Raw genomic sequence first — 27,754 nt, forward strand, 5'->3', positions numbered from 1 at the left:
AAAAATCAATGCGACATTATAAACAAAACATATATATATATGTATTTATATACACACACACATAGACATATAATGCACACTTTTTTGGTGAGATAAATGGTATACTTTCTTGATGGACGAATTAATAGAATACATATACAATAAAATATGTACACACGCACACACATATATGAATAATAATTTTCTTACATCAAAATATAATTTAATCTGAAATTTTAAAATTATATCCCATTATTGTAGCAAAAAAAAAAATTTTGACAGTATGATGTACGCTTATTTCCATATATATATATATATATATATATATATATATATATACATACACACGCACGTAAAGACATATATTGAACAAATATAATATCGTGATGAGTGTATGAAATAATATATATAGTTATATATTAAGATTGTAAGATTGCATGTTATGATATCATGAATCTACTTGTGTACGCAATGTGGCAAAATCACATACACATACAACACACACACGCACACACATATATATATATATATATATATCTGAAATTAATTAATTAAATCCCATCATGCTCATTAAAGAGGAAACCTAGCTAAGCCTGTGTTTACTATATGTATAGGCCTATATAAACATAATGTTTCCTGAAGTGCTGAATAGAAGAAAGTACATACTACATTACTATTTCTCTTTATAGAATTCATCATAATACAATCTTAGCAAGTCTAGTTAAAAGCATAAATATATAGGACCAAGAAACCTTGAACAAATTTCTTTTCTTTTTCTTTTAAATTTTTATGTAGTATATAAATATATGTATATATGTATTTTCCATCAAGGGAACCCTCCACTGGAGCCTTAGTTCTCTACCCATGTGTCCTTTAGCAAATATATATATATATATATGTAAGAAGGTGAATTTTTCTTGGTTAGCCTATTTTTTCTCTAGTTTGCACAGTGTGTTAGTAGTAGCTATGATGCGTCAACCATTGATGAACAGGACGATGGCATTGATGAGTCAGTGGCGCCTATAGATATAGCTATATAGTCAGTCTCATTGAGCACCTGATCAGATAATGTTTAAGGACAAAGAAATCTGGGTTCAATGGGCCCATCAACATGCTTATTATCACTATTTACCATGTCTAAATTATATAGATAGTTAGGTACAATATATATATAAATATTTATCATATCTAAATACTATATATAGGTACAATATATATATATATATGTATGTGTATATATGATTCGCAACCACACAAATTCCATGAAATGAGATGATATGTTCTTCTTCATGACAATGATAAACAGTCTTTTGCAGTTTGGTCCTTTTCTTTTTTCCTTCAAAACTGGATGATTTGTCGGTTTATTTGTATGCCATAATATGGCTGGTGATCTATTCTTACCATCTCACACCCAACCATTTTATATCGATATATATATATATATGTATATATTTACAGAGACAAACATCCTATGTGTGTATATATTATAGGAATGCATGTATAACGGCTCTCCAGCAATTTGACTTAAATGCAAAGATTTTTGGTGCCTTGAGACTTGACCTGGTCTCTTCAATTTCTACAAGGCTTTTTGGATTCATAAAATACGTTGATGTATAAAATTATCATATATACACATATAAATAATAGTGATCACATACATATATATATGATTGTATGTATATGTTTACTTGGGTGAATGTCTATATTTTCCAAATTTGTTGGTATGTATTGAAAATTGCACTTAAGTTGAAGCCAGCCAGTTAATTAGTTAAGTATATATATATATATATATATATATATATATTTATCTTGCCAGAGACATAATAAATTAGTGTGTGATTTGGAAAATGTCACCATTAATTGAAAGGCATGTGGCTATCAATTTCATCAACAGCCTTTTGTTGTGTTTCTACTTGTCTAGACTTTGGATGCTTAATGGATATACATATATATACACATACATACATAAATAGAGATATATACATATGTATATGTATACCTACAAGCAAAGACTGAGAAAGGTTTTACTTGAAAAACCATGACATAAGACCTTTGAAACACAGAAAGTTCTACTATAATTGGCTTAGTTTAGCTTATGATATATATAGCTAGCTACTTACATATATATATTGTCATGTGTGTGTATATGTATATATATATATGTAAAGAAAAAAACAAAGAGCTAGAAGAAAACTGATTGAACATCCCTGTCACCATTTTGACTTATGTGTTATCTCCCTTCCTAATTGAATATATAAAACAAAACCAAATTTTCATTTTCTTATTTCTCTCTTTCTTTCTTTTTATTTTATTTTATTTTCAAAAAGCCAAGTATATGTTTATATTAAAAGGAAGGAGATGGCATAAGTCCAAAAACAAAGGTCATCTAGAAAGTGAGAGCTAGCTTTCTCTGTGTTTTGGTTTAGAGGTGTAGAGAGAGAGAGAGAGAGAGACAGAGAGAGAGAGAGATATGGGGAGAGCTCCTTGCTGTGACAAGGCAAATGTGAAGAAAGGGCCATGGTCACCTGAAGAAGATTCAAAGCTCAAGGATTATATAGAAAAATATGGAACTGGAGGAAATTGGATTGCTCTCCCACAAAAAGCTGGTAATTATATAGTAAACCCTGAAAACATGGGATCTCTCTATTCTTCTTCGTCTTCTTTCATGAAATGGCTTGGTTTTATTTTTATTTTTTGGGTTTATCCTTTGATCTTCTTCTCTGAAATGGGTTGGTGTTATTATTATTTTTTTTTTGGACTTCTTTTTCTCTGAAATGCGTTAATGGTATTATTTTAGTTAATTATTCTTCTTATTCTTTCGTTAAATGGGTTGGTTTTGTTTTCTTGGATTCCTACTTTGATCTTCTTTCTTCTTCCCTAAATTTGGTGTTATTTTGATTCTTCTTCTTCTTCTTCTTCTTCTTCTTTTTCCTTTTCTTCTTTCATGAAATGGGATCTTTTCTGAATTCCTTGGTTAATCTTCTTCTTCTTCTTCTTCTTCCGTGGGATGGGTTTTTGTTATTTTTCTTGGAATTTTCTTCTTCTTCCTTTGGAATAATTAATGTTTTTTTGTTTGTTTGTTTGGATTTAGGTTTAAAGAGATGTGGAAAGAGTTGCAGATTGAGATGGCTCAACTACCTGAGGCCAAACATCAAACATGGTGAATTCTCTGATGAAGAAGATAGAATAATCTGCAGTCTCTTTGCCACCATAGGTAGCAGGTACTGTGTACATACATATGTATGCGTGTATATATATTTATATACACACACTCTCTCTTGTTAATTTAATTCAGTCTAATTTTCTAGCTTCTCAAAAGAAAAATTAATTCATTTTCTATTTATTCTTTTCTCTTTCTTTCCCACTCTTATTTTCTTGACCTAAAATTTCAAAAGAATCAAAATGGGTATCATTGCTTTCCATTTTTATCCCAATTACCAACTGTTATGAAGAAAACAATTGATGAAATCTACCTATAAGGAGTAACAAAGAGGAAAGAACCTGTTCTCTTTAATTTTTTCCTCTCTTTCTTACCTTTTATCAAGATTTTCAAACCAAGAATCTGCTATTTTTGGATAATTCTTCTGCATGCATGTCAAAAGATAATTAGATCCAGGCGTATATTAATTATATATATAACTTAAATACATATGTGTGTGTTTTTATGTATTTATATATGTAATATTGTTGACTATAACTGAGGTTCAATTTTATTGTTGCAGATGGTCAATAATAGCCGCTCATTTACCAGGAAGGACTGATAATGATATCAAGAACTACTGGAACACCAAGCTGAAGAAGAAGCTCATGGCTATGGCGGCTTCTCCTAATTCTCACAGGAAACCTCCATTGCCGTCTTCCCTTCAAGCTCCTCCTCCTCCTCCACCACCATCACCACCATCATCGTCATCACTATACAAAGATTTTTACAGTAGTTTCTATACCAACTCAACTAAATCTTTCAGTGGTACTGGTCTTGAATTGCCCATAATTAATCCAAATCTAATGTTGAGCAACTCTAGCTCAGCTAATTCTCTCCTCCAAAACCAAGACCAGAGCTTCCTGCTCAGCTCCATGCAACAATCTTACTATCCTAATGTCAAAGATCAGAGTAATTTCCTAGTGTTTGGGAGTGATCAAACTGCAAGTTGTAGCTCATCTGATGGAAGTTGCAGCCAGAACAATATCAGCAATGGACCAAGAGAGATCAAGCAAGAAGATCATCATCATCGGAGCTTCATGTCAAATGGGTATCATCATCATCATCATCATCAAGATCAAGATCATCAAAAGTACAGCTTGCTGTTGAAGAACATGAGCTTAGCAAATTATAATAATAATTGCCAGTACTGGGCTGATCAAGATAAGAATCAAAATTTTAATGGAGAAGAAAGCAGATTAGATTATGGTGATGTTGATCTTGATCAAGATGTTAAGCAACTGGTTAATAGTAGTAATACTGTTTACAATGATGATAATAATAGCAACAACTACTTCTTCTTCAACATTGATGAAAACAAGACACAGCAGGAAGCAGGAGATGATGAAGAAGATCAGAAGGTGATGATGTACTTCTACAACTACTGATATATATTATTCATGGAGGAAGACTGACTGTAAGTAAAATCAGTGAGATTTGATGGGGTAAGGGAGTAGGGATGGTGGAGAGATCAGATCAGAACATATTATTATGCATTATATAATATATATATATATTAATATATTTATTTCAATATATCTCAGAAAAGACTTTCAGTTTCTGGGATTTTGTGTTTTGATGAAATCAAACATTTCTTCTTTCGACAGTACATGTTAAAAAAAAAAAAAAAAGCACCCAGAAAAAAAAAAAACAAGCACAGAAAGCTTTTCATTTTGTGCCATGATGATGTTATAGGTTGTACGGCCCTATCTCCCCCATTCAGGACTCATTGTTATGAAAACTAGAGTGATCAAGAAAACTTAAAACTTACTTACACAAACACACACACACACACATATATATATATATATATGTTTGAATAAAGAAAGAATCAGTAAAAAGTAAAATTAACCCAAATTAAGAAGTTACTTTTTCAAAAAGAAAATTTGAGTAATTAATTTTTACCAGTTATATAGATTGAATTTTCTGGCATGCAGTGAATATTTCTTGAGCACCTCTGCACCTCCCCTATTACTTTATTCTTCTGAGCAGTATCAGTGAAAGACATTTATACCCCTATGAATTAGGGCTTAAATTTCTAACCCTAGCATTAAAGGAAGGGTATTAGTGGTATTATATGTAGGGGTATAATATATACGAAGCACCTCAGAATCTTTTTAGGGCTGGAAAATTTTCTTTTTTTTTTTTTAAAGAAGGAAAAGAGATGATGGTAGAAAACTTTGGAGGCTTGTGAAGGCAAAAGCTTTTGAAAAATATGGGGAACTGATATAAAAATATATAGTAAAATCTCAGTATCTTAAGACTTATAGAAGAATCCACCATTTGTAATATTATAAAAATAGATAAAAGTTAATTTACTATATTGTTCTATATTATATCCTATTTCTATGTGGAAAAATTTGGTTTAACATTAACTATGCTTTTTTTTTTTCTCTCTTTTTTATAAACAAAGAATCAGTTTTTAATTTATTAGAGTTAACACAACTAACGAAACATAATCGTCATGAAATGTCTTTTTTTTGCTCGTAAAGATGATATATTCGTGACGTAGTCTAATTTATTTACTAAAGTACCAACAATACACTAATAAGTTAAGTATCTGTTTCACTTAAACATGACGTTGTATATCTGTACTCGTTTAATCTGACATATTCGAACCCTAGTCAATATGATTTTTTTTTTTTTTTATTTATTTAAGTGCAGATTTAGATCAGACTGAGTTCAAGTTAACGGGAAAAGATGATATATTCATATCACAATTCTAATTTATTTACTAAAGTAACATCGATACGCTAATAAGTTAAGTCGTTTGTTTCACTTAAACATGACATTGTATATCCGAACTCGTTTAATATGACATATTCGAACCTTATTCAATATGATTTTCTTTTTTCGTTTAAGTGCAAGTTTGGATCAAGTTGGGTTCAAGTTAACAGGAAAATAAGATATACTCATGACACAATCTAATTTATTTACTAAAGTATCACAAATACATTAATAAATTAAGTCGTCTGTTTCACTTATGTATGACATTGTATATCCGAACTCGCTTAATTTGACATATTCGAACGTTATTTAATATAGTTTTTTTTTTCTGTTTAAGTGCAGGTTTGGATCAGGTTGGGGTTCAAGTTAATAGGGAAAGAGGGGCAAGACGATGCAAGTTTGAGTTTGACTTTCCAGAACTCGTATGAACCTAACCGTATATATGTAATTAGTATATAATATTATATATACTAATAAGTATATTTTTAATTTTTTATTAATATAAATACAATTATATTTATAATAAAATGATCAGATCAAGTTTAGAACAGCTAAATTGTAAACCCGTATACAATTCAAAAAATAAAAAATAAAATCCCTATAGAATTATTTTTTCGTAGAGATAGATCGAATAAATTTTAAATTTGTGACGTTCAGTAAAATACAATAATTTTAATCGTTAGAATACATTCTCTTAGATTTTTTTTTTAAAAGAAAAAGCATTTAACTTTGTTTCTATACGCATCATGATCATTTTTTTCAATATGATACAGTGACATAATTAATCAAATCTATAAATTAATTTTACACAGTTCATTAAAACCATGGTAACATACATGAATATTTTATAATTTACAGGAACAATTATAAGTCTATATAAGTATTGTGTATAGAATACACACGTATATAAGTAGATAATCAACAAAAGAAGAACAAAAACAAGAATGCATTAAGGTGTCAGTATGCATAGAGATTTGTAGTCAGAAGATGATCAGCAATCTGCCATTTTTTTTTTTACATTCTCAAGTATATATAATTATGATTTACTGAAGAAGGTGAGGTGAAGAAGAAACCGAAGAAGGTCGTAGCCTATAGGTTTGTGGCATGAACTCACAGAGAACTGATATATATATACATACACACGCACAGACGCACACACACACACACACAGACACAGACATACAAATCTTTTATATAAAAATCATGGTGATTTGATGCATTGACGGTCTTGCAAGAAACATAAAGGGTCCCATTATAATATATATATATATATATATATATATGTATATGTGTAATAACTTTGGAACCCAATAGCATACTTATGATTGACTTTTACCTAGTGGAGGTCTTAGACTTGTTGAATCAGTATAGATAAGATCGATTAATTTAAAGGATATATAAAACCATGAAAAAAAAATGAAGCCAAAAAGAAAAAAAAAACCAAAGGAAAAAAAATACTTTGTATAAGAGGAATCCTAATAAGAAATCTCATAGATACACTGACATATATATATATATATATATATATCATCTACATATTATATATACATATATATATTCACTTGTAAAAAGGGTCCGTTGGGTTTGGCATATGTTGGATAAAAGTAATTAGGGTTTTTTGATTGGTGTTGCAGGGAGGAAGAGAAGGAGAAAGAGAAGGTCAATAAGCAATTGAATTTTTTATTTTTTTAGTATTGGAAATAAATTTATTTTCAATATTTATGTATATATATATATATATGTTTGTATGTGTGTATGTATGGGTTCCAATTAGATCAAAAGTATGGCAGCTATTTTATGTACTTATTAATTAATTTTGTGTTTTGATTATATCATATTCATGTAGACTAAGGAAAGCAGTAATGTCTTTTCTAGTGAAGTCTCTGAGTCAATGGTGTGGAAACATACTGACAGCCTGATACATCAAATTATATTCAATTTTATATAATTAATTCTAAAAATAAATTATAAAATTATTATTAATTATCTTTTTTTCCCAACTAATCTTAATTATATCTGTTAATTCAAGTTATAATTTTAGATTTATATTTGACACAATATTATATCTTTTAGTACGTCGTTACGAAATAAATTAATATTTTTTTTTGTGGGTATTCTTAATTCTCTTTTTATCTCTTGAATCAATTTTTCTCGAACTCTCAGTCAATTTTTCGAGTTGTAAGACACGTTCAAATTTGATTTGATATGATATAATCTTGGACTACATACATGTAATTACAAAATAGATGATGAATTATAAGCAACAAAGTTTGAAAATTCAAGTAACCAACCAACTTTGAAACAAGTCTTGAAATCAATCTGTCACCAACATTACATATTTGAATTTTGAAGGTGTTAAAAGAAAAAACTAATGGGTTAAATTATATATTTATATATATATATATATATAATTTAAAGAAATGTGTATATACATCACTTCCTCTTTAAAAGACTGTAAATTCTAGTACATGTATATTTTTATTTGTACATATACAAGTTTGAGGGTCCATCATATCACAACATTATTTGAGATAATTTTCTAACATTTTATAATAATTTAATTTATTATAAAGTATTTTGTACACAATTGTCAATAATTGTATATTAATTAATTAATTAAATTAAATGTGGGTGTTGGTCATGAGGGATTCAATGCATTGACTGTCTAATCAAGAAAAATTGTAATTAACTTTACATAATCTTATTTTTTTTGAAACCTAATGGCACTTGTAATTGACTTGTAAGAAAGTGGATATTAGTTTATGAACTTAAATAAAATAAAAAGTTTATCCAAAATTATACAAATCATATTAGAAAAACATATGTATATATATATATATATATATATCCAAGTTGACCTTTATCATCTAGGATTGTAGGAGTTTGACTAAGTGATACCTTTAGGCTGATAATTGTCCAAGATTCTAGAAATCCAGTTCACAATCACAAGAGGATGAAGAGTTGAAACCCACCAAAACATCTACTTCATTCACCAGTTCATCAACCAAAACAAGCTCTATTGGTTCAATGGAGGAAAAAAAAAAAAAAAACAGGTAATCTGCCAAATCTACTAGTTGACATAACATGCCAGTCTTTCTTGTTTTATTCATTTATAAGGGTAGAGAACACACTGGAAACAGTGAGTTCCGAAATTGAAACTTATATACCGTTGTATGACACAGACGAAGGCATTACTATATAAATCCATAAATGCATTCCAGCTGGAAATTCAATGAAGTTCGCCACGATGCATGAGTACGCTCTTGTTTTTCTGCATCAAAACCAAACATTTCTTATTTTTAACATTGATGTCAGTACGTGAAACGGATAACAAGAAACAATCATAAAAAAAGACGGGGTCGAGTATCCAGCGTTGCAAATTCATCTACTCTTTTATTGTGTTTGATTTGATTCTCATCCGATTCCTAATATTGTTTCTTACTGGAGACTAAGAGAACCAAAACTAAAAACTGACTAGTGATGGAATGAGAATTGACTCAAGAGCATCCTTATAACTATTCATGCTCACTTTTTCTGCTCTTCAAACATACAACTATTGGTGATTAGCTTAAAACATGCTAAACATCTAGCAGCACCAGAGGAAGAGCAACTGCTAATACAGGGCTATAAAACTCAATTGGGTCTCAAGCCTATGAGCAGGCTTTTTGACAGTTTGATTTATTATCAATTCAAGTAATATGCTAAAAAAAGACACAGCAAATTATTTCGGCAAGATAAATTTCAATGGTTATCCCCATCCTAAAGACAAATTCCTACAAGTCATTATTATCTTCTGGTTGGTAAAATTATGTCTGTCAAACAGGAAGGATGGTCCGAGAACCTTTGTCCAGTGGTTTGAATTTGATAGGGCACAATCAACATACCCCTAAAAAGAGAGATGATATCACAAAATTTCCAATATTTCGGTAATGAAGTGCCAGTGTAACTGCTTTTCTTAATTGAGTATTTGGTTGCTTAAAAGAACACATCTACGTTTTGTTAAATTCACAAGGTTTGTAGAATTCATTCGTAAAATTGCGCTTAGATCAAATACGAGATAATACAAATTCTATCAGAATATGATAAAACTGACTTGATATATAATTTACGAGAAATGAACTAATACATTCTAAATTCTATCAAAGTGGTAGCATTTAAAATATATTTGTACTGATTCCACATGACATCAATCTTTCACTCCTTGTAAAGATGATTATCACTATCATCTAGTTAAACTAAGAGTGTATTTGCAAACTGAATCCCTTAAAATTTTTTAATTTGATCAAAACACAGCCTCAGGCAAGGTCGTCCCTTCATTCTCTTTCAAGCATATTTTGCCTTAGACAGGGGAAGTGTATGCTCCAAAGTCATGCCATGAAAAACATACATATATATGATAATTATTAAAAGCTAAAGGAACCAAAATAAGTTTGTTGTTGCTTTGATCGATAATCAAAAGAAATCAGCAATAAGGAACATAAAGAAGGGAACTAGATCACTTTACATCTGTGTGACATCGCCTCAAGTAGCAGCGCTGGTTACTCTCCTAATATTCTCAAGGTCAAAGATTTCAATCCAATAGCCATCAGGATCCTTAATAAATGCTAGCCCTTTCATTTGTCCTGCAACCAGTTCAATTAATTTTAGGCAATCAATTGAATTACACAGTTAAAGCACAATTTTTTAGGATAATTTTCAAATTGATTAAAAGGATCACCAGTTAATTGTGTCCATAATAAAAAGAAAACGGAAAGTTTTCACCACGATAGCTAGAGAAAAGAGAGAGAGATGTAGAGGAAGGTGATATCCGGTAGCAATTGTTCATCAGCCAATTAGATGAAAAGGGTAACTAAGAATAGAAAGGTTCCTTCTTGATTCCTCTGCCATGGAAGCAGAAAATGTAATTGTATACGAGGAATTGACGATTGGACTGGTCAATGAAGTCTCCAATGCACGCTACATATGCCTGCATTCACATGGAGACAGAAGAGAGAGCAGGAGAATAGAGAATGAAAAGAGTCCTACATTATGAAAACCTTTCACCCATGTGCCAAGATACATGAACTCAGTACAGTACCAGTTGCCAGAAGGAACAGCCTTAATTCCACAAAGAGGCATGGAAAGAGAACTGATTCTCGAAGCCATAGCATATAAACAAAGAATATTTGCTTAGAGGAGGTATGTCAATACCAAAAAGAGGCTTGAAAAGGAAACTGATTCCCGAAGCCATAGTTTATAAACAAAGGGAACTGAGGTTTCTTTTGTCAAAACATGGGAATGAAGTCATGGTCATAAAATATAAATCTTGATGTGATTCATTCTCCGTCATCTAAATGAAGTCCCTTACCATCATCTGGTTTTTTAACAAACTCCACGCCCAGACGTTCAAACCTCTCACAAGCCTTGTATGTATCATCAACGGTGATGCCGATATGTCCTGAATATAAAAAGTAAAAAGTTTGTAATTCACAGTTTGAACACAATAAGTCGTATGAAAGCAAAAAAATCGAAAAGCGAAAAATATAAAAACGTAGCTAACAAAAGGCACTATTTTCAGTTAAAAGATGTGGGAGTAAAGAATCAATAAGTAACAATATGCACTCAATTGATTATTAGTTCTATTATCACAATAAACTAAAATTTTGAACTTGGAGTAGGAACGAAAGACAAAATATTAGCTAGTGTTTGATGAAATGAAAGAACTGAACAATATGGAATTAAGCAGGACAGTATAGGGCAAGACACGATAAAAACAAAGTGTTTAGTACATATGTGATTGGACAGAACAAGTTTGTTCAGTTTTATGCTTGGTAACTAAGGAACAACACAAAATATGATGTACAATTACTAACATATCCTTTACATTATCTTACGTATATTATATACAATAATATACTAAATAAGAATTATATTATTTTTAATAATAAGAGCAAAACTTTAACTAATTTTTAACTCAGGTAACAATTCTTTCTGACAAAATATCACATTATTTCATATGAATAAATTGTTCTCACAAAAAAAAAAAAAAAGTAAAGTGCACTAAATGCACTCAAGACTTAGGAGAAAGGAGGTGAGGGTAGAACAAAAATGAGTTAAGTGATTGTTTTGAGGATATTTTCAAAACTTAAAAAACTGAGTTTCTAACAACTTGCAAATAACTTTGTCTCGCTAAAATGAAGGAACCAATTTGTTCCTTGAATCATGGTTTTTTTTTTCTACCACTAAAGATAGGACTTGATTGTTTTGTAATGTCCAGTGTATGATAATCGTGATAAACACTACCTAAATATCACCAAATGTGTATAATAATCCTTCTTTATTTCTAGACAGCACCGGAATCATGTAGATTCCCCTTTAGGTCCATCACTTTTTGTCCCGGGGACAACTACAACCGAACAGTGAACCAAATATTTGGTGTGTGTGCATGAGAGTGTGTCTGTGTAAGGCACCAAACCCATAAAACTTAAACTAAAAACAATACAACTTCACATGCCAAGACCAGACTACCAATTTTATTCACCAGCGAAAGTCTTGAAAATAATCAGAAATACTCTTGCAAGCAACAAAACCCACATTCTTAAAGCAGTAAGGATATAGCAAATCAGGAAGATTACTTCTAAACCTGCTATAGCGTAGTATTGTGTACTATTCGATAAATTAGGCCATCAAATTGATGGTCCCAACCGCCAGAAAACAGTCTCTATATGAAGCAGCACAAGCTTAAAAGAAAGATTTAACTGTCATTATTTATTTTGAAGGACACAAAACAGAATCACAAAACATGCACCATATCATATTTATATTCATGAGGAAATATCACATACCAAATCCACGAGGTTCTGAATTCCCATTGTGATATCCTTTAAACTCAGGATCGCTTTCAGTGCCCCAATTACTGCAATAAGTATTCATGCGTTATAAATCTAGGCAACATGACTTACAAGAAAGATGAATTACTAAGAGACTGAAAAGCACATTAGGAAGATGAACAATCCTTACTGTGTTAGTTCAATTGTAGCCTTCCTTCCAAATGTCCAAACTGTTCGATCGGATGGGTCAGTCGGAGGCGATGAAGGATCCTAAATAAAAAACATTCCAAAGCTCAATAAAAACACTCAAGAAAGAAGATATAAGAAGTATTGCTAGCCAAACACACAGACCAGAAATGGAGTTCTATAAGAAGATAGAAGAAGTGTTTATGTGTTATATTTAAGTACTTTACCTCGTAGCCCATGAAATACAAGCTAAACTTCATGTCAGGGAAATCCAACCTCTTCAATAACCTGGAAAAAATAAAGATAAAATCCATTAGTTTTCATTGAAGAATCTATTAGTTACTTGGTATAGAATGCAGAAAACACAGAGATATTAACTTACGACATTCCCAACACACGAGAGTAAAAATCAAGACTGACTTTGGGATCCTTAATTCGAAACATCTGTCATAAGAAATCAAACTCCGTAAACATATACTTACACATATATATGTATAGATTTATATGCCCAGATATACAAAGTAACAGACATAACATTAAAAAAAAAAAAAGAAACTTACAGTTTGCTGCATGATATATCCATTGGTAGCGTCATCAGGGGTTGTGCAGAGACCAGGATTGTTGGCAGCCGATTCTTTTTGTTCTGACGCCATCGAGAACAACCGGAATCGATTATTATCCTGCAAAATCACCAAAACCCAGTAATAAAAACACAATCTTAGAGTTCACCAATCGGGCAAAATCAATCTCGAGGAACTATCATTGCATTTGATGCTTGAATAAAACCTTTGATCTAGTGTTGGTAAAAAAGAATGAAGATAGTGAAGAAGAGTAGGGTTTGGCGAGTCGAATTAGAGGAGAGAAACGAGATAAGGTAGCTGTCATTACTGAAAGGGAAGCCATTTTTCACGAGGAGAACAGAGAAATTTTTACCTTGGTGAATACAAATCAGAGTGAGTTCTTTTTCTGGGTAGTCTTCCAGAGGGTCGTTTGGTTTCAGCCTTTCGATTCAGGTTCCAGGATTTGATTTGTCACGTGCCTTTAGTGGTATATTTTTTGGGAACGACGACCGTGCCGGAAGTGCCGGAAAAAGTCTCCACCGGCCACGGCGAGCTCAGATTTTTCGAGGCTTTGACTTTGAATATGGGCCATTCGTTTCATGGGCCCTCAAATTTGAATATTCGGCCCATTTATATACTTAAAAATTAAATTTTTTAATGAGAATTATTTGGGAATTTTTAATGGTAAATTATATTTTTGAAAGAAAAAAAAAAAAAACTATTCGACTTTAAACCCACAATTTCTTATAAATAAATTATAATATATCTCTACGGAGATATATCTATATATATATATATATATATGAGAGTATTCAAATTTACTATTTTTAATAAAGAAAATAAGATAAAAAATGATTAAGCTAAAAATTTAAAATTTAGATATTCAAGTTTAAAATTTTTAATGAAATATTTCGTACCATTACGGTGTCGTTTCATTCCATTCAGATTCTCTGCCGCCTAAAATGTCGACTGGTTGGCCTTTTTCTCTTTTTAGTATTTCGTAGCGAGTAAATAGCACATGGACATCTTCGCCAAAAAATTTCTACTTATCTCTTCTTCTCTCTGAGTCTTCAACAATGGAGAAATCTGGTTATTGCAGCGATGGAATTTTCAGGTCCTTGAGGCCTCCTATTGCTTTCCCCACAGATCCTTATCTCTCCATGATCTCTTTCCTCTTCCGAAACTCATCTTCTTACCCAACCAAACCCGCTCTCATCGACGCCGATACCGGCGAGACTCTCTCTTTCTCTCAGCTCAAATCCCTCGTCATCAAACTCTCCCATGGATTTCTCCATCTGGGTATTAAAAAAAAAGACGTAGTTTTGATCTTCGCTCCCAACTCTCTCCAGTTCCCCATCTGTTTCCTCGCCGTCATCGCCGCCGGCGCCGTAGCCAGCACCGCCAACCCAGTTTCCACCGTCACTGAGCTCTCCAAACAAATCAAAGATTCCAACCCGAAACTCGTCATTACCGTGCCGGACTTATCCGACAAGGTGAAACACTTGAATCTCCCACTTCTCTTCTTGGGCGATCCTAAAAAAGCGGAACAGACTCGTCAAATCGAATCAAACCTAAGAATCCTCCATTTCCATGAGCTAATCAACTTATCCGGGTCAGTCGCAGATTTTCCATCAGTTTCCATCAAACAAACAGACGTTGCCGCGCTCATGTACTCATCGGGCACGACGGGAACAAGCAAGGGCGTCATATTGACCCACAAGAACTTCATCGCCGAGTCTCTAATGGTTTCCATGGATCAAGAACTCCGAGGAGATACCCATCTGGTGACACTGTGCGCATTGCCGATGTTTCATGTGACTGGGTTGTCGGTGATATTGTACTCGCATCTTCGAGTAGGGAATGTGGTGGTGGTGATGAGGAAGTTTGAGTTTGAGGGAATGTTGAGGAGTATAGAGAAGTATCGGGTTGAAAATATATCGGTTGTGCCGCCGATTGTTCTGGCTTTGGCAAAACAGAGTGTGGCGAAGAAGTATGATTTATCGTCGTTGAAGCGGATTGGATCAGGAGCGGCGCCACTGGGGAAGGATTTGCAGGAGGAGTGTGCGAAAAATCTTGGTGGTGGAGTCATGGTGGGACAGGTAAATCCATAAGCCCATTAGTGGAGTAGCTTTTTCTTTTTTGCTTGACATTATTGGAGTATAATTGCTTTAGTGTCTGTACACGTATCTATATATTCATATGTATATCAACAGGTGGAGAAAAATTAATTTCAAATATGCACGCAATCATAATGAAAAAAAATTTAAAAAGATACAAAATCGATCCCATTGAGATGTTTATGCTTACGAATAAGATCTAGAAATTTTTTTTTTTTACTATAATGAAAAATAAAAATACACAAAGTATTAAAATTTTTCAAAAATATTTTTAAAATATATAAGAATATTATCAAAATATATTTAAAATCAAAGCATATTAGCACCACATGATTTGCCATGGTAAGGTTAGCCCTAATAGTATTAGAAGTTGCAGATTCCCATGAGTTGCAGTGGCTTGTTTAGACTTAATTATGAGTGATCACCTTTTGAAGGTGAAAACTCCATAGTAATGCCTGAAACTAATTGACCCTTTACCCAAGATCATGTGTGTATATATCTTCTCCATATATATAAACTATATATGTATCATTTTAATATTGGTTTAAGGTTTTGGGTAATCAACATCGATTAATTATGTTCTTATTTTATTTCGAGTGCTGGATCAAATTTTGTATCTTTCTCTCTATTTTATCATCTGTTCATTTATTATTTTGACTCTCATTGAGTTCTGAATTGTATAAGTTTTGTCAATTCTTATGCTGATTTGCATTATCTTTACTTGTTTCTAAATGTTATTGTTTAAGTTTAAAAAAATTTACTTCTCATAAAAAGTGTTTTAACATATAAATAATGGATAAAAGCTATAAATTTGAAGTCTTTTGAATGCTGTACTTATATATGATTACATCAAGTTATTTATACAAGTTTTATATCATATATGGTTAAATTCAGGGCTATGGATTAACTGAAACATGTGGAGCAACTACATTAGAGGATTTAAGTACAGGTAAACGAAATACAGGTTCAGCAGGATCGCTTCTTTCAGAAGTTGAATGTCAAATTGTCAATCCAGAAACTCTGAAGCCTCTTCCTCCCAATCAATTGGGAGAAATTTGGTTTCGAGGTCCTAACATCATGCAGGGTTAGATTTGATTTAAATCAAAACTGTATATGAAACTACATAATAAAATTTATTAAAAAGTATAGATTTTTATTGAAGATCAGTTCTTCAGGGTACCATAATAATCCCGAAGCCACAAAGCAAACGATCGATGAAAAAGGATGGTTACACACAGGAGATCTTGGATATTTTAACGATGATGGGTGTCTTTTTGTTGTCGATCGACTCAAAGAACTCATCAAATACAAGGGTTTTCAGGTATACTTCCTATTGTTTATATCTATTTATATGAAACATTCATCTGATCATATACTTTTGTAAAATTTTACCAGGTTGCTCCAGCAGAGATTGAAGGATTGCTTGTTTCCCACCCTGAAATATTAGATGCGGTTGTCATCCCGTATGTTGGTTTTCTACAGAGAATTTAGAGATAATGATAAACATAAATGTCTACGTATATATATATGTGTGTGTGTGCATGATATATGAGGTTATTAATTTGTACCTTGTAGGTTTCCTGATCTTGAAGCTGGTGAAGTTCCAGTTGCATATGTTGTTCGTGCACCCAAGAGTTCATTGAGAGGAGTGGATGTTCAAAATTTCATAGCTAAACAGGTAATTATTTTTAGTTTTTTTCTTCAGTGGTAATTCTTTTTCTAATACGCATAACGTACGTACACACATACATACATATATGTGTGTGTATGTACGTATGTATATTGTATTGTGGGTTACAGGTATCCCCTTATAAGAGATTGCAGAAGGTGACATTTATTGAAAGTGTACCAAAATCAGTTTCTGGAAAAATTTTAAGAAGAGCTCTCATTAACCAAGTACGATCCAAAATATAAGTAATCTGAAACCTTAAAATTGTATGATTATAAATGTATGCATATGTAATATGTAGAGCTCTCAATTTATGTTAGTAGGATTTTAATTTTTAATATCTTTTAGTTTGATTATGCGATAGATATATATATATATATATATGTATATAAGTTTATAAAATACTAAATCATTTTTATAAGCTTTAGAATTAAAATATATATATATAAATGAAAACCAAAAATTTAATATTATTAAATCAAATATTACAAAATAACAATTTACATTTCTAATTAAGAAATTGCCATTCTGATTTCAAGGGAAATATGAAAATGATGGAGCAAAATAACTATTTCATTCCTATATATACACACGCGCACACATATATGTATATGTTATATATATATAGTTTCGTGAGCTACGGGTTCTCTCAGAAGAAATTGCAGGAAGTGACATTTATTGAAAGTAATACCAAAAATCAGCTTTTAGAAAAATCTTAAGAAGAGTTCTCGTTGAACAAGTAATATAATTATAGATGAGAAGTTTAACAGGAAGTATAATTATAGATGTATGCAAGTGTGTATGTAAAGATATAAGTATCTGTCCAATCATTTTTTAATTAAATAAAATTAAAATATATTATTAACATATAAAAACTATCTATCTTCTTAATTTCAATCTCAAAAAGTTGAATTATATTGAAAAAAGCTCGCATGGTTGAGCAAAATTACAAAAGTCTACTTATAATTTGAATACAATAATACCCTCATGCATTGGAGAGAAGATCTACCTAAAAAAGTTCAACCAAAAGATTATCTGAAGGAATCCATTTTTATCGACAAACAGAAAGTTTGTTTTTCTACATGAAAACAAAACTTGATTTCACGTTCCTAGACAGATAAGGTATGTACATACACTACACCTATGTATCTTTCTCCTCTGTTAAAAAACATGGAGCTTCATGATTCATGAACGATCAACATCGAGGCAAAGATGAGAACTTGATGAAAATAAGGAGGGGGGGAGGGGGTCGCTTTAGAAGTGAGATTGTAGGACTTTACAACTTCTACTTCCCTTTTTATTTTGATTTTCAAGAAGGGTTCTTCCTCATCCTCACAGGATAAGATTTCTCTGTTGCTCTCTGTCACTTTCCAATCAAGAATCGTTAATGGAGAGATCTGGGTATGGGAGAGATGGAATTTACAGGTCCTTAAGGCCTCCTCTTGTGCTTCCCAAAGACCCTAATCTCTCATTAGTCTCATTTCTCTTCAGAAACTCTTCCTCTTACCCGAACAAACCTGCCCTCATCGACGCCGATTCCGGCGAGTCTCTGTCTTTCTCCCAGTTCAAATCCACCGCCATCAAGCTCTCACATGGTTTTCTCCATCTGGGTATCAAGAAAAAAGACGTAGTTTTGATCTTCTCCCCTAATTCTATCCAGTTCCCTCTCTCCTTCCTCGGCGTCACTGCCATCGGCGCAATAGCCACCACCGTCAACCCTCTGTACACCGTCACTGAGCTTTCGAAACAAGTCAAAGATTCCAATCCGAAGCTTATTATAACCGTTCCTGAGTTATGGGATAAAGTCAAAGATTTCAAGCTGCCGGTTGTCTTCTTGGGTTCCAAAAATCCTAAGCAGATTCCCCATGTCGAATCAGATTCAAAAATCTATCATTTCCAAGATTTGCTTGAGTTATCTGGGTCTCCCTCCGGTTTTCCAGCTGTGGCTGTTAAGCAAACAGATGTTGCTGCGCTTTTATATTCATCGGGCACGACGGGGATTAGCAAAGGTGTCATATTGACTCACAAGAACTTCATTGCTGCATCTTTGATGATGACAATGGATCAGGAAATCCATGGAGATAAGCACCTGGTTTTCATGTGCGTCTTGCCCATGTTTCATATCTTTGGCTTATGCATTATCGTCTACTCGCAGCTGCAAAAGGGAAATGCTGTTGTGTCAATGAAAAAATTTGATCTTGATATGCTCTTGAGGACTGTGGAGAAGTATAAGGTGACGAATTTGTGGGTTGTGCCTCCGATTATACTTGCTCTTTCTAAGCAAAATGAAGTTAAGAAGTATGATATTTCTTCATTGAAGCAAATTGGGTCAGGGGCTGCACCTTTGGGGAAAGATTTGATGGAGGAGTGTGCAAGGAATGTTGGCCATGGGGTTGTTATGCAGGTAGTTTTCTCTTCTTGGCTTTCTGATTTTTCGAATTGTCAATTGCACATTCCAATCCAATCTTAAAATCATCTGTCTGTTTTTTATGCGGGTGTCTTGTCATATACTTAAATCTTCATTGAGCTGAATGTTTTTGTAGTGGGTCCTTCCTGTCAATTACAATGAGAAGCAGTGAGGTTTAGTTGTAGGATCCTGTTCATGTTAGTCTTTGGGGTGATAGAAGTGATGCTACTGGTCTTTTGTTATCAATTTACCAGATGAGCCATGGATTTAGCTTCTCATTCGCTGCTTGATCGGAAAATATGATTGATATTCCCATTTAGATAGAATTTGTCACGAGGATCGTAAAGAACACCTCACAAGTTGAAAGCTAAAACTTTGTAATTTTGTTACTCTGGAACTCGATTCTCACTTATATTGACTTTATCGCGAGGATCTTATTCTTTGCCGTTTGGATCCTTCTCTGAACGTGCTCGGCCACTTGTAGCTTCCTTTGGATAGCGCAAATTATGACCTCCAAGGCTTTAAGGGTCCAAGTCATGGTCTCCTTGGCTTGGCTGGTTTCTTAAATAGTTTAACCCGTCTGTACTCACATCAAGTTTCCTTCTGATTTGGGAGCTACCTGTGGTTTCAGGGATATGGAATGACTGAAACTTGTGGCATCATTTCACTGGAGAATCCAAGAATAGGTAAACTAAATACTGGTTCAGCAGGACGGCTTGTTGCAGGAGTTGAATCCCAAATAGTCAGTGTAGATACTCTAAAGCCTCTTCATCCGCATCAGTTGGGGGAAATATGGGTTCGAGGACCTAATATGATGCAAGGTATTGCCTGTTAACTTCTTGTCCTTTCATATTCATCTATAAGGTTCATGTTTAACATCATACTGCTAATACTAGCCTTCTCCCAGAGCGCCAGTGACGTGAAGTCATTGGCAGCCCAAAAAACGGGAGAAAGTTTGTATTACTCACCGGGAGGTTGAAGCTTCCCAAAAATTCTTATGCTAACAAAAGCATTACTATCTCTATGCAGAGTCTTTGTTGCCGAAACATAGCATATGGTTCTTTTGAACTTCAATGGAATTTATCTAAACTACTGGTCCTTAGCTCTTCTCTATTCAAATTAGAACATAAAAACATGTTTATCAGAATCCTAAGAGCATCCAATGATTTTACTTTTCCCTTATCCAAAATTACCATGGGTTTCATCAAGGTAATCACCCACAAGGTAAATCAGGAAGTTCGAATTTTGACTGATACAGGATCTAAACATATGATTTGCTAGCTCAATAAAGAGCAAAAGAAGTCTATTGCTTTTCTAAATTCTACACACATGTTAGACCCTTTTGATTTCTCTACGACGGTCTTATGTAGGTGACAAATAACAGTGGTGTTTCTAAAATTTCAGGATATTATAATAATCCCCAAGCCACGAAGCTGACTATCGATAAAAAAGGCTGGGTACACACTGGGGATCTTGGATACTTCAACGAGGATGGATACCTATTTGTTGTTGACAGAATTAAAGAGCTCATCAAATACAAAGGTTTTCAGGTAACCAAGGGTTGATGTATTGTTTTTAGTCACATTCAAGACTTTGAACTTGAGAGTATGTTACTTGACTGGAATTTCTACAATCAAGTCATCAAAAAGCTTTATGGAAAAATCTCATCGGCTTCATAAGTTCTTACCAGGTTGCACCGGCAGAACTTGAAGGATTGCTTGTTTCTCACCCAGAAATATTAGACGCAGTTGTCATTCCGTATGTCATGCAAGGCATTTACTACTTCCAATCACTTAAAACTCTGGGAAACTCATGCTTATTCTGATTATCCAAATGTGTCGTATAATTTTCACCTTGTAGGTTTCCTGATGCTGAAGCTGGTGAAGTTCCAGTTGCATACGTTGTCCGCTCGCCTTACAGCTCGTTGACAGAAGAAGATGTTCAGAATTTCATAGCTAAACAGGTAACTCCTCTGTTTTAGTACTTGCATGATATGTACGAATGTCAGATGCTTATATATGAATTGATCCCTGAATTCATCTCTTTTTTGGGTTACAGGTTGCCCCTTTCAAGAAATTACGAAGGGTTACATTCATAAATAGCGTGCCCAAATCAGCTTCTGGGAAAATCCTTAGACGATTGCTCATTGAGAAAGTCCAATCAAAAATATGAGCTTCTATATATATTAACTAAAATATTGACCACGAACCAAGTTTCTTCTCCGGTATTGTTTCTTATCACGACATCTTCTTGGGGTCGGAGGTACTCGATTAAGTATAATGCATATATAAGTAGGAAAGATATACACACACATGCTTTTGTTCTTGGCAATTCTCTATACATTGTAAAATAAGGGGAAGAACAGCAAGTGGAAATCTTGGTTCCTAATATCAAACAATTTCTCATGGTGAGTTCAGTCTCATCTTCAAACTTCTACCTGAGTAAATTTTTAAGTCATGGCTGGTGTGTTCTGTTACCTTTGTTCTGATCTTCATCTTTTGGGGTTGACATTGGCCGAGTCAATCAAAAGTGTCTTATCATTGATCTAAGCATGTCTTTATACTTATTTAAAAGTTTTTTTGGAAGCTTGTTAAGTAAACTGTTTTAATAATCACTTATCATAGTTTGATACCAACGATTTCTTAAAAAAAAATTAAGTCGGAATTTTTGCTTCATTGTGTTATTCTAACTAAGAGAATTTAATTTTCATAAAATATTTTCATTCGTCTGAATATAACACGATTTATTTGAACTAAACCTAATTTGATCATCGCAGTATTATCAACACACAACATAACTTGTTGGAACTAAATACAATTTGATCATTATAGTATCATCAATACACTAATAAGTTAATTCTTAGTTTCGCTAAATTAAGTAATATAAATTATTTATCAGTATAACGTACATAATACATATACAAATTTATAAGTTTTATGTTCTCAGTAAAATTTGAATTCGTAATTGTTAATTAAAATATAAAAATCTTAACTACTAAGTGAATGCATTGAAAATATATGATGATACACAATGTTAGATGTATTTTTTTTTAAGATTGCACATTAACACATTTGTTGCTCGTATATACCGAAATATTTTAACTATATATCTAAAATTTACAATAAGATCCATATGGGAAAGTTCCTATTTTATTTTATTTTAATACCCCCATAAACCCATGATAGCAATAAATAAATTATATAATATTTTAATAATTATTCCAATTTATGAGCTTTTCATAAAATTGTGAATACTTTGACATAAATAACATATGTAAATACTTTCTCTTTTCTTATATTTTATTTTCTATGTAGTTTTAAAATTATAATAACAGAAGATTTAGTGAACTTAATACAAACAATTACTTTATTTTCTGTAAGATATACATATTGATAATAATATTAACAAAGTAAAAGACTGAATAAACATTTTTTGAAATTTTTTTAAATATTTTTACTCCAAATTCAAGTAATTAAATAGAATAATAATATTTTTAAGTTATTGTTTATCACTGAAGTAAGGAAAAAAAAAGAATTTTTGTTAATTTTATAAAAAAAATAATTTAAAAATAAATTTTAATTATAACATTGTATATAATTCAAAGATTTAAGTTCAAATATCAAATTGTAATCAAGTCTATAATTTAAAGATTAAATTAATAATTTATTTCTTTTAAGGTAACTACTTATTCCTATGTACAGATAATTAAAAATCATATGTTTATTGGTCTATTCCAAAGATTAAGTAAGGTCAAATGCTTTGACAAAAGATGCAAGAGCTATCTCTGCAGCAAGCACTAATTACATATATATATATATATACATACATAACATAACATACAGTATTACAATACATAACATGTTCTGTTAATCGCTTGACCTAACGAGGCGGATTGAAAATAATTAGGCCAATTGCTTTTATTTGGAAGTAGCTTTATTCATTCAAGCAGTCTTTCTCACCACCAGGACGGGGCACTTGGCATGGTGAACACAGTAATTGCTGACACTTCCTAGAAAAACCCTGTTCAAACAAGTTTCATCTTCAGCATTTGAAGAATCAAATATGCTTCTCCACTATATATTCCTTGCAACAAGGCAAAACATTGTATTTTTTTGTTACCTAAATATTCATATAGAGCTTAGGAAAAATCTATAATGTCTCGAAGCCAAGACAATAGAGGCCAGGTTTTGACAATTGAAGTTTGTCAATGCCGAATTCAATTATGGGATACAAGAACTTTACTTGAGTCTCAATTTCATATAGTTCAAACATAAAACATTGTTAACTCGAAAGAGATGCCATTTAATATATAGACTTGGTAGACCTCTCAGACATTCAAGAAAAAGAAAAGTTGGTCATATATTTGAGGATAATAGGACTTGCTAATAGGAGGAAGTAAAAAGAGAAATTGTTCAACAAGCACATAAACTAACATAGGTCACCATTTCTCATGTGGGTCATGTTCGCGTGCAATGAAATTGACTCTAAGGACATGTTTGCTTCTTATATAAAGTCATGATGTTAGAGAAAATTGAACAATAGATATATAAACTAGTGTATGTTCTCATACTTGGTCGATGTGAGATTTAATCTTTTAACAAATAACGAATTGAAGTATGCAGGCGTCAAGACTCATTGATTACCTTTGTACAGCTCCTTTACCATGGCTGCCTATTATAAGCAGTTGGATATCAAGCTTCTCCACAGCTTCGCATATGGCATCTTTAGGATTTCCAGATTCTGTGATCGTCTCCGCAACAACCTGCAGAGAAGGAAACAATAGTATTTTTGCTGTATATATGTGATATTAAGTCAATTGTAAAGAAGGATGAATTAAATTATAAATAATAGATTGTACTGTTTCTCTATCTGCCTAATGAGATAATTACTTACACATTTCACAATTATCACCTAAAAAAAACTAAGAAATATAAATGTAAATCTTTTTGTTCTTCCTTTGAGTTGGAAGAGTGGAAAAATAAATGAAAATAGTTCTTGAAGGGTTTCTGAAAAAGATAAGCAAAAAAACTAATAATCAAATCGTGTAATCACAGTTTTATATGATTGTTGTTTCACTAATGGAATTATCATAAACAGAATAAAATATCAGCTAAGAAATATATACATACCCCACGATTGGCACAGATTTCCTTAGCTTTCTCTAGCAAAGCCAGTGCCACCTTCTTTTGATTTTCTTGCACAGACGCAATCAGATCCACAGCTGCTTCATCAGAAAATTGACACCATGATTTGGTCATTTAGAAGCTCCAAATCGCCCACCCAAAACAGAGTATAAGACCGAAAATGAAACAAGCTTGAAGACTGATCACTTTACTCTCATAGAGTTCGATGAGAATATTTGAGAGAACTAAACAAAATCAATATAACACCTCACATGTGCGTGTATACATAGCTAGATTTCATCAAATTCCCATAAATTAGATTCAAAACTATACGAAACAAGAACAATACCTAACATTGAAATCGAAACAAACACGATTCCTAACATTGAAATCGAAACAAGCAAAATTCCTAACCGCGTGTAATGGATTCGATAAAAATTCGGTACATGCATGCATTTGTGTGTGCAGATATATGCGTATATAGCAACGATTTGATCAAATGCCTAAAAATTAGAGGAAGGGAAGAGGAGAGCACTCACGAGCGGCACCATAAGTGGAAGCATAAACGTAGCCGAACTCAACAAGGGGCTGCACAGTGAGTAGAATAAGTTTAGAAGTGGCGATTGTATCTCCCAGAAAGTCAAGCGCCCATTGCAGAGCGTAGTGACTGCACTCGCTCTCGTCTATCGCCACCATCACCTTCTTCCCCTCGCCGCTCTTTCCCTCTTCCATTATTACTTCTTGTCTTCTTCTCTGCTTAAACCGTTTTCAAGTCGATCCGGAGTGCCGTGTTATATAAAATCAAGAAACGCAGTACGGTTTATCTGGCAGTTTCTCTCGGTTTCCGGATTCTGGTGTGCAGAACTGGTTAGTGCCAAATGTCTCGTGATCAGGTGCTTCGCGGACTTACAGTATCAAAACGGTGTCGTTTCGATGCCATTCCGGGTCTTTCATCGCGGGGCACGTGATTCGTCGGTGACACTACTCTCCACAAACAATTAAAATCGCTAAAATAAATGTAATTAAATATTTATATTATATAAATTTTATTTTAATATATATATAATTAAAAGCCCTGGAAGAAATTAAAATTATTTTATTCATAAAGGGGATAATTGTATTAACCATCACTTCATATATAATAACTTTACAAAAATATTCAATTTTTCCAAGCTGTAATTTATTTGATTTGAAGCTAACCGAAATTAAAAAGATAAAATTCAGAAATATGTAAATAATTAATTAATTAATTAACAAAGTTTGGTTATTGCATAAAGTACACATTCTTAATTTTTTTTTTTTACAAATTAAGGGGTAAATGTGTAATTAGGAAAGAGTAGCTGCCATAGTGTTGGCGGTGCCGTTGAGTCCATGAGAGTCCTGCAACTGACGGAACTGACGGAGTTTGGATATTGCGTCTGATGGAATTCGAACGGGACGGTAATCTTCATCCAGCCAAACTGCTGTACCCTTTGCTTCCAGAACAGGCTGTCACGTTAATTTTTCATTAAACATACTAATTAATTAATTAATTAATTAATTAATATTTAGAATTTGATATTTATTAATAATATGATTAATGAAAGAGAAAAGAAACAGACCTCTTGATTTGGGAGCTTGAAGATCAAGTGCTCGAAGTAGAGTCGGACACTGGAGAAACCAGTGATTCTCACCTTCACAACAAATCTATCTCCACTCTGCAAATCGCAATATAACAACAGTTAGTCTATATATATATATATATACGTATATATTGTATATATTGTATCAATTCACAGACAGAGATAAGAGCATACTCGCAAGGGAGAAAGGTACTTGAACGACAGTTCGGATACAGCCAATGCGCCACCGGACCGGGCAACTTCATCGCAGCTTACGCCAATTCTCTCAGAGAATTCATGTCGACCTAGTTGATTAATTAACATTAATTAATCCCAAATTAAATTTTATTCATCTGATCATTATTATATATATATATATATGTATATAAGACTCACCATGTTGGCAATAACTGGAATAAACAGCATTGTTAACAACACCAAACTGGTCAAGCTCATAGTCCCGAACCTTGAGCTCAACTTCATGGAATCTCGTACTGAATCTGCATGTATACATACAATTCGTTTCAATGGAAAAGGGGGAAGGAAGAAAAGAAAGAATTAAATATCACAACTTTTGAAACATCAAAATTAAAAAATTTACTCTTTACACTAATCTTTATACATGTTCATAATATTGTTACATTTAAATTACTATCACGTATAATATATTCTCTAACTTAGTTATTTAAATTCGGCTTTAAAGAGTAGTATTAATACCCTTTGCCCCCTCCTGGAGGATGAAGAAGAATTGAGTGTATGTCCGAATGCCTCGCGGTAATTCGGAGCGGACCGGCACGTAATAGTGGTGGCAACAACAGCAATCGCTTGGACAGCAGACGAGTGCTCGATAGATAATGTCGAGGGTCGAGTAGGGCCGAAGAGTTCGCACGTGAGACGGGAACTACCTCGTGCGACGAAGAGGCCAAACTTTGCAGCATGTCTGTGAGACTGTGACAAATGAGAAAAACGAGGGAATTGGGGATTTGGGGGGAGGGGGGAGGTAAGGGGGAATTTATAGGCGTAAATATCCCCGTGCATTGTTCTTATCCGCGAATCTGTCTTGTGCTAGTGAAGTTACATGACTTCTTGTTCTTTTTATTTTTATTTTTATTTTTTTATCTTATTGAATTTTCAATATAAATTAAAAAAATAATAAAATTTGATAAAAAATAAGAACAAAAGAATAATATATAACGAAAATTTAAATTTAAAAATTAACGAAACAAAAAACAAAATATACGAAAATCCGGATTTGCAATCTCATTGATTGCAAATCCACGAACATCTTACTTTAAAATAAATATAATTTTTGAATTTTACGTCTGATTTTTAGTTATATACTATTAACAATTTAAAATTTAAAATTTGAAGTTCCAA

At 32.7% G+C, this 27,754-nt stretch overlaps 6 protein-coding genes across 10 annotated transcripts; 3 read left to right on the forward strand and 3 right to left on the reverse strand.

Moving 5' to 3' along the window:
• Positions 1-2,347: 2,347 nt before the first annotated feature.
• On the forward strand, positions 2,348-4,784 carry LOC110813445 (uncharacterized). Its single transcript, XM_022040588.2, has 3 exons — positions 2,348-2,585; positions 3,071-3,200; positions 3,702-4,784. Exons 1-3 carry the CDS (start codon positions 2,450-2,452, stop codon positions 4,564-4,566), a joined length of 1,131 nt encoding a protein of 376 aa, XP_021896280.1. The 5' UTR covers positions 2,348-2,449; the 3' UTR covers positions 4,567-4,784.
• Positions 4,785-8,866: 4,082 nt separating this feature from the next.
• On the reverse strand, positions 8,867-13,990 carry LOC110813388 (lactoylglutathione lyase family protein / glyoxalase I family protein). 2 transcript variants are annotated; one of them, XM_022040485.2, is made up of 9 exons: positions 13,834-13,990; positions 13,461-13,580; positions 13,283-13,344; positions 13,128-13,188; positions 12,905-12,984; positions 12,730-12,800; positions 11,253-11,342; positions 10,410-10,527; positions 8,867-9,176 (listed from the first exon to the last, which is right to left on the reverse strand). In XM_022040485.2, the coding sequence occupies exons 2-8, from the start codon at positions 13,551-13,553 to the stop codon at positions 10,427-10,429; spliced, it is 558 nt and encodes a 185-aa protein (XP_021896177.1). In that variant the 5' UTR covers positions 13,554-13,580; positions 13,834-13,990; the 3' UTR covers positions 8,867-9,176; positions 10,410-10,426. The 2 variants fall into 2 exon arrangements, with proteins under 2 accessions (XP_021896177.1, XP_021896176.1); XM_022040484.2 differs by lacking the exon at positions 13,834-13,990 and adding an exon at positions 13,687-13,827.
• Positions 13,991-14,417: 427 nt separating this feature from the next.
• On the forward strand, positions 14,418-17,607 carry LOC110813387 (putative CoA ligase CCL7). 3 transcript variants are annotated; one of them, XR_002539469.2, is made up of 6 exons: positions 14,418-15,559; positions 16,472-16,661; positions 16,745-16,898; positions 16,973-17,040; positions 17,153-17,255; positions 17,378-17,431. XR_002539469.2 is itself a non-coding variant. In XM_022040482.2 (6 exons), the coding sequence occupies exons 1-6, from the start codon at positions 14,537-14,539 to the stop codon at positions 17,489-17,491; spliced, it is 1,509 nt and encodes a 502-aa protein (XP_021896174.1). In that variant the 5' UTR covers positions 14,418-14,536; the 3' UTR covers positions 17,492-17,607. The 3 variants fall into 3 exon arrangements, 2 of the variants coding, with proteins under 2 accessions (XP_021896174.1, XP_021896173.1); XM_022040482.2 differs by having other exon boundaries at positions 16,472-16,526; positions 16,753-16,898; positions 17,378-17,607; XM_022040481.2 differs by having other exon boundaries at positions 14,421-15,559; positions 16,753-16,898; positions 17,378-17,607.
• A 541-nt stretch (positions 17,608-18,148) lies between these two features.
• On the forward strand, positions 18,149-22,110 carry LOC110813404 (putative CoA ligase CCL7). 2 transcript variants are annotated; one of them, XM_022040513.2, is made up of 6 exons: positions 18,149-19,650; positions 20,285-20,474; positions 21,058-21,203; positions 21,344-21,425; positions 21,514-21,616; positions 21,712-22,110. In XM_022040513.2, the coding sequence occupies exons 1-5, from the start codon at positions 18,634-18,636 to the stop codon at positions 21,579-21,581; spliced, it is 1,503 nt and encodes a 500-aa protein (XP_021896205.1). In that variant the 5' UTR covers positions 18,149-18,633; the 3' UTR covers positions 21,582-21,616; positions 21,712-22,110. The 2 variants fall into 2 exon arrangements, with proteins under 2 accessions (XP_021896205.1, XP_021896204.1); XM_022040512.2 differs by having other exon boundaries at positions 18,151-19,650; positions 21,344-21,411.
• A 1,248-nt stretch (positions 22,111-23,358) lies between these two features.
• LOC110813402 (Adenine nucleotide alpha hydrolases-like superfamily protein) lies at positions 23,359-25,652 on the reverse strand. The gene is made up of 4 exons (XM_022040510.2): positions 25,316-25,652; positions 24,783-24,874; positions 24,297-24,415; positions 23,359-23,673 (listed from the first exon to the last, which is right to left on the reverse strand). Exons 1-4 carry the CDS (start codon positions 25,506-25,508, stop codon positions 23,595-23,597), a joined length of 483 nt encoding a protein of 160 aa, XP_021896202.1. The 5' UTR covers positions 25,509-25,652; the 3' UTR covers positions 23,359-23,594.
• Positions 25,653-25,995: 343 nt separating this feature from the next.
• Positions 25,996-27,377, reverse strand: LOC110813343 (acyl-acyl carrier protein thioesterase ATL3, chloroplastic-like). Its single transcript, XM_022040429.2, has 5 exons — positions 27,095-27,377; positions 26,774-26,877; positions 26,573-26,682; positions 26,378-26,473; positions 25,996-26,264 (listed from the first exon to the last, which is right to left on the reverse strand). Exons 1-5 carry the CDS (start codon positions 27,313-27,315, stop codon positions 26,103-26,105), a joined length of 693 nt encoding a protein of 230 aa, XP_021896121.2. The 5' UTR covers positions 27,316-27,377; the 3' UTR covers positions 25,996-26,102.
• Between the last annotated feature and the right edge of the window lie 377 nt (positions 27,378-27,754).

The sequence above is a fragment of the Carica papaya genome, chromosome 2 (assembly GCF_054855325.1).
Source record: "Carica papaya isolate Zhongbai chromosome 2, ASM5485532v1, whole genome shotgun sequence".
In the NCBI taxonomy this organism is placed as follows: domain Eukaryota; kingdom Viridiplantae; phylum Streptophyta; class Magnoliopsida; order Brassicales; family Caricaceae; genus Carica; species Carica papaya.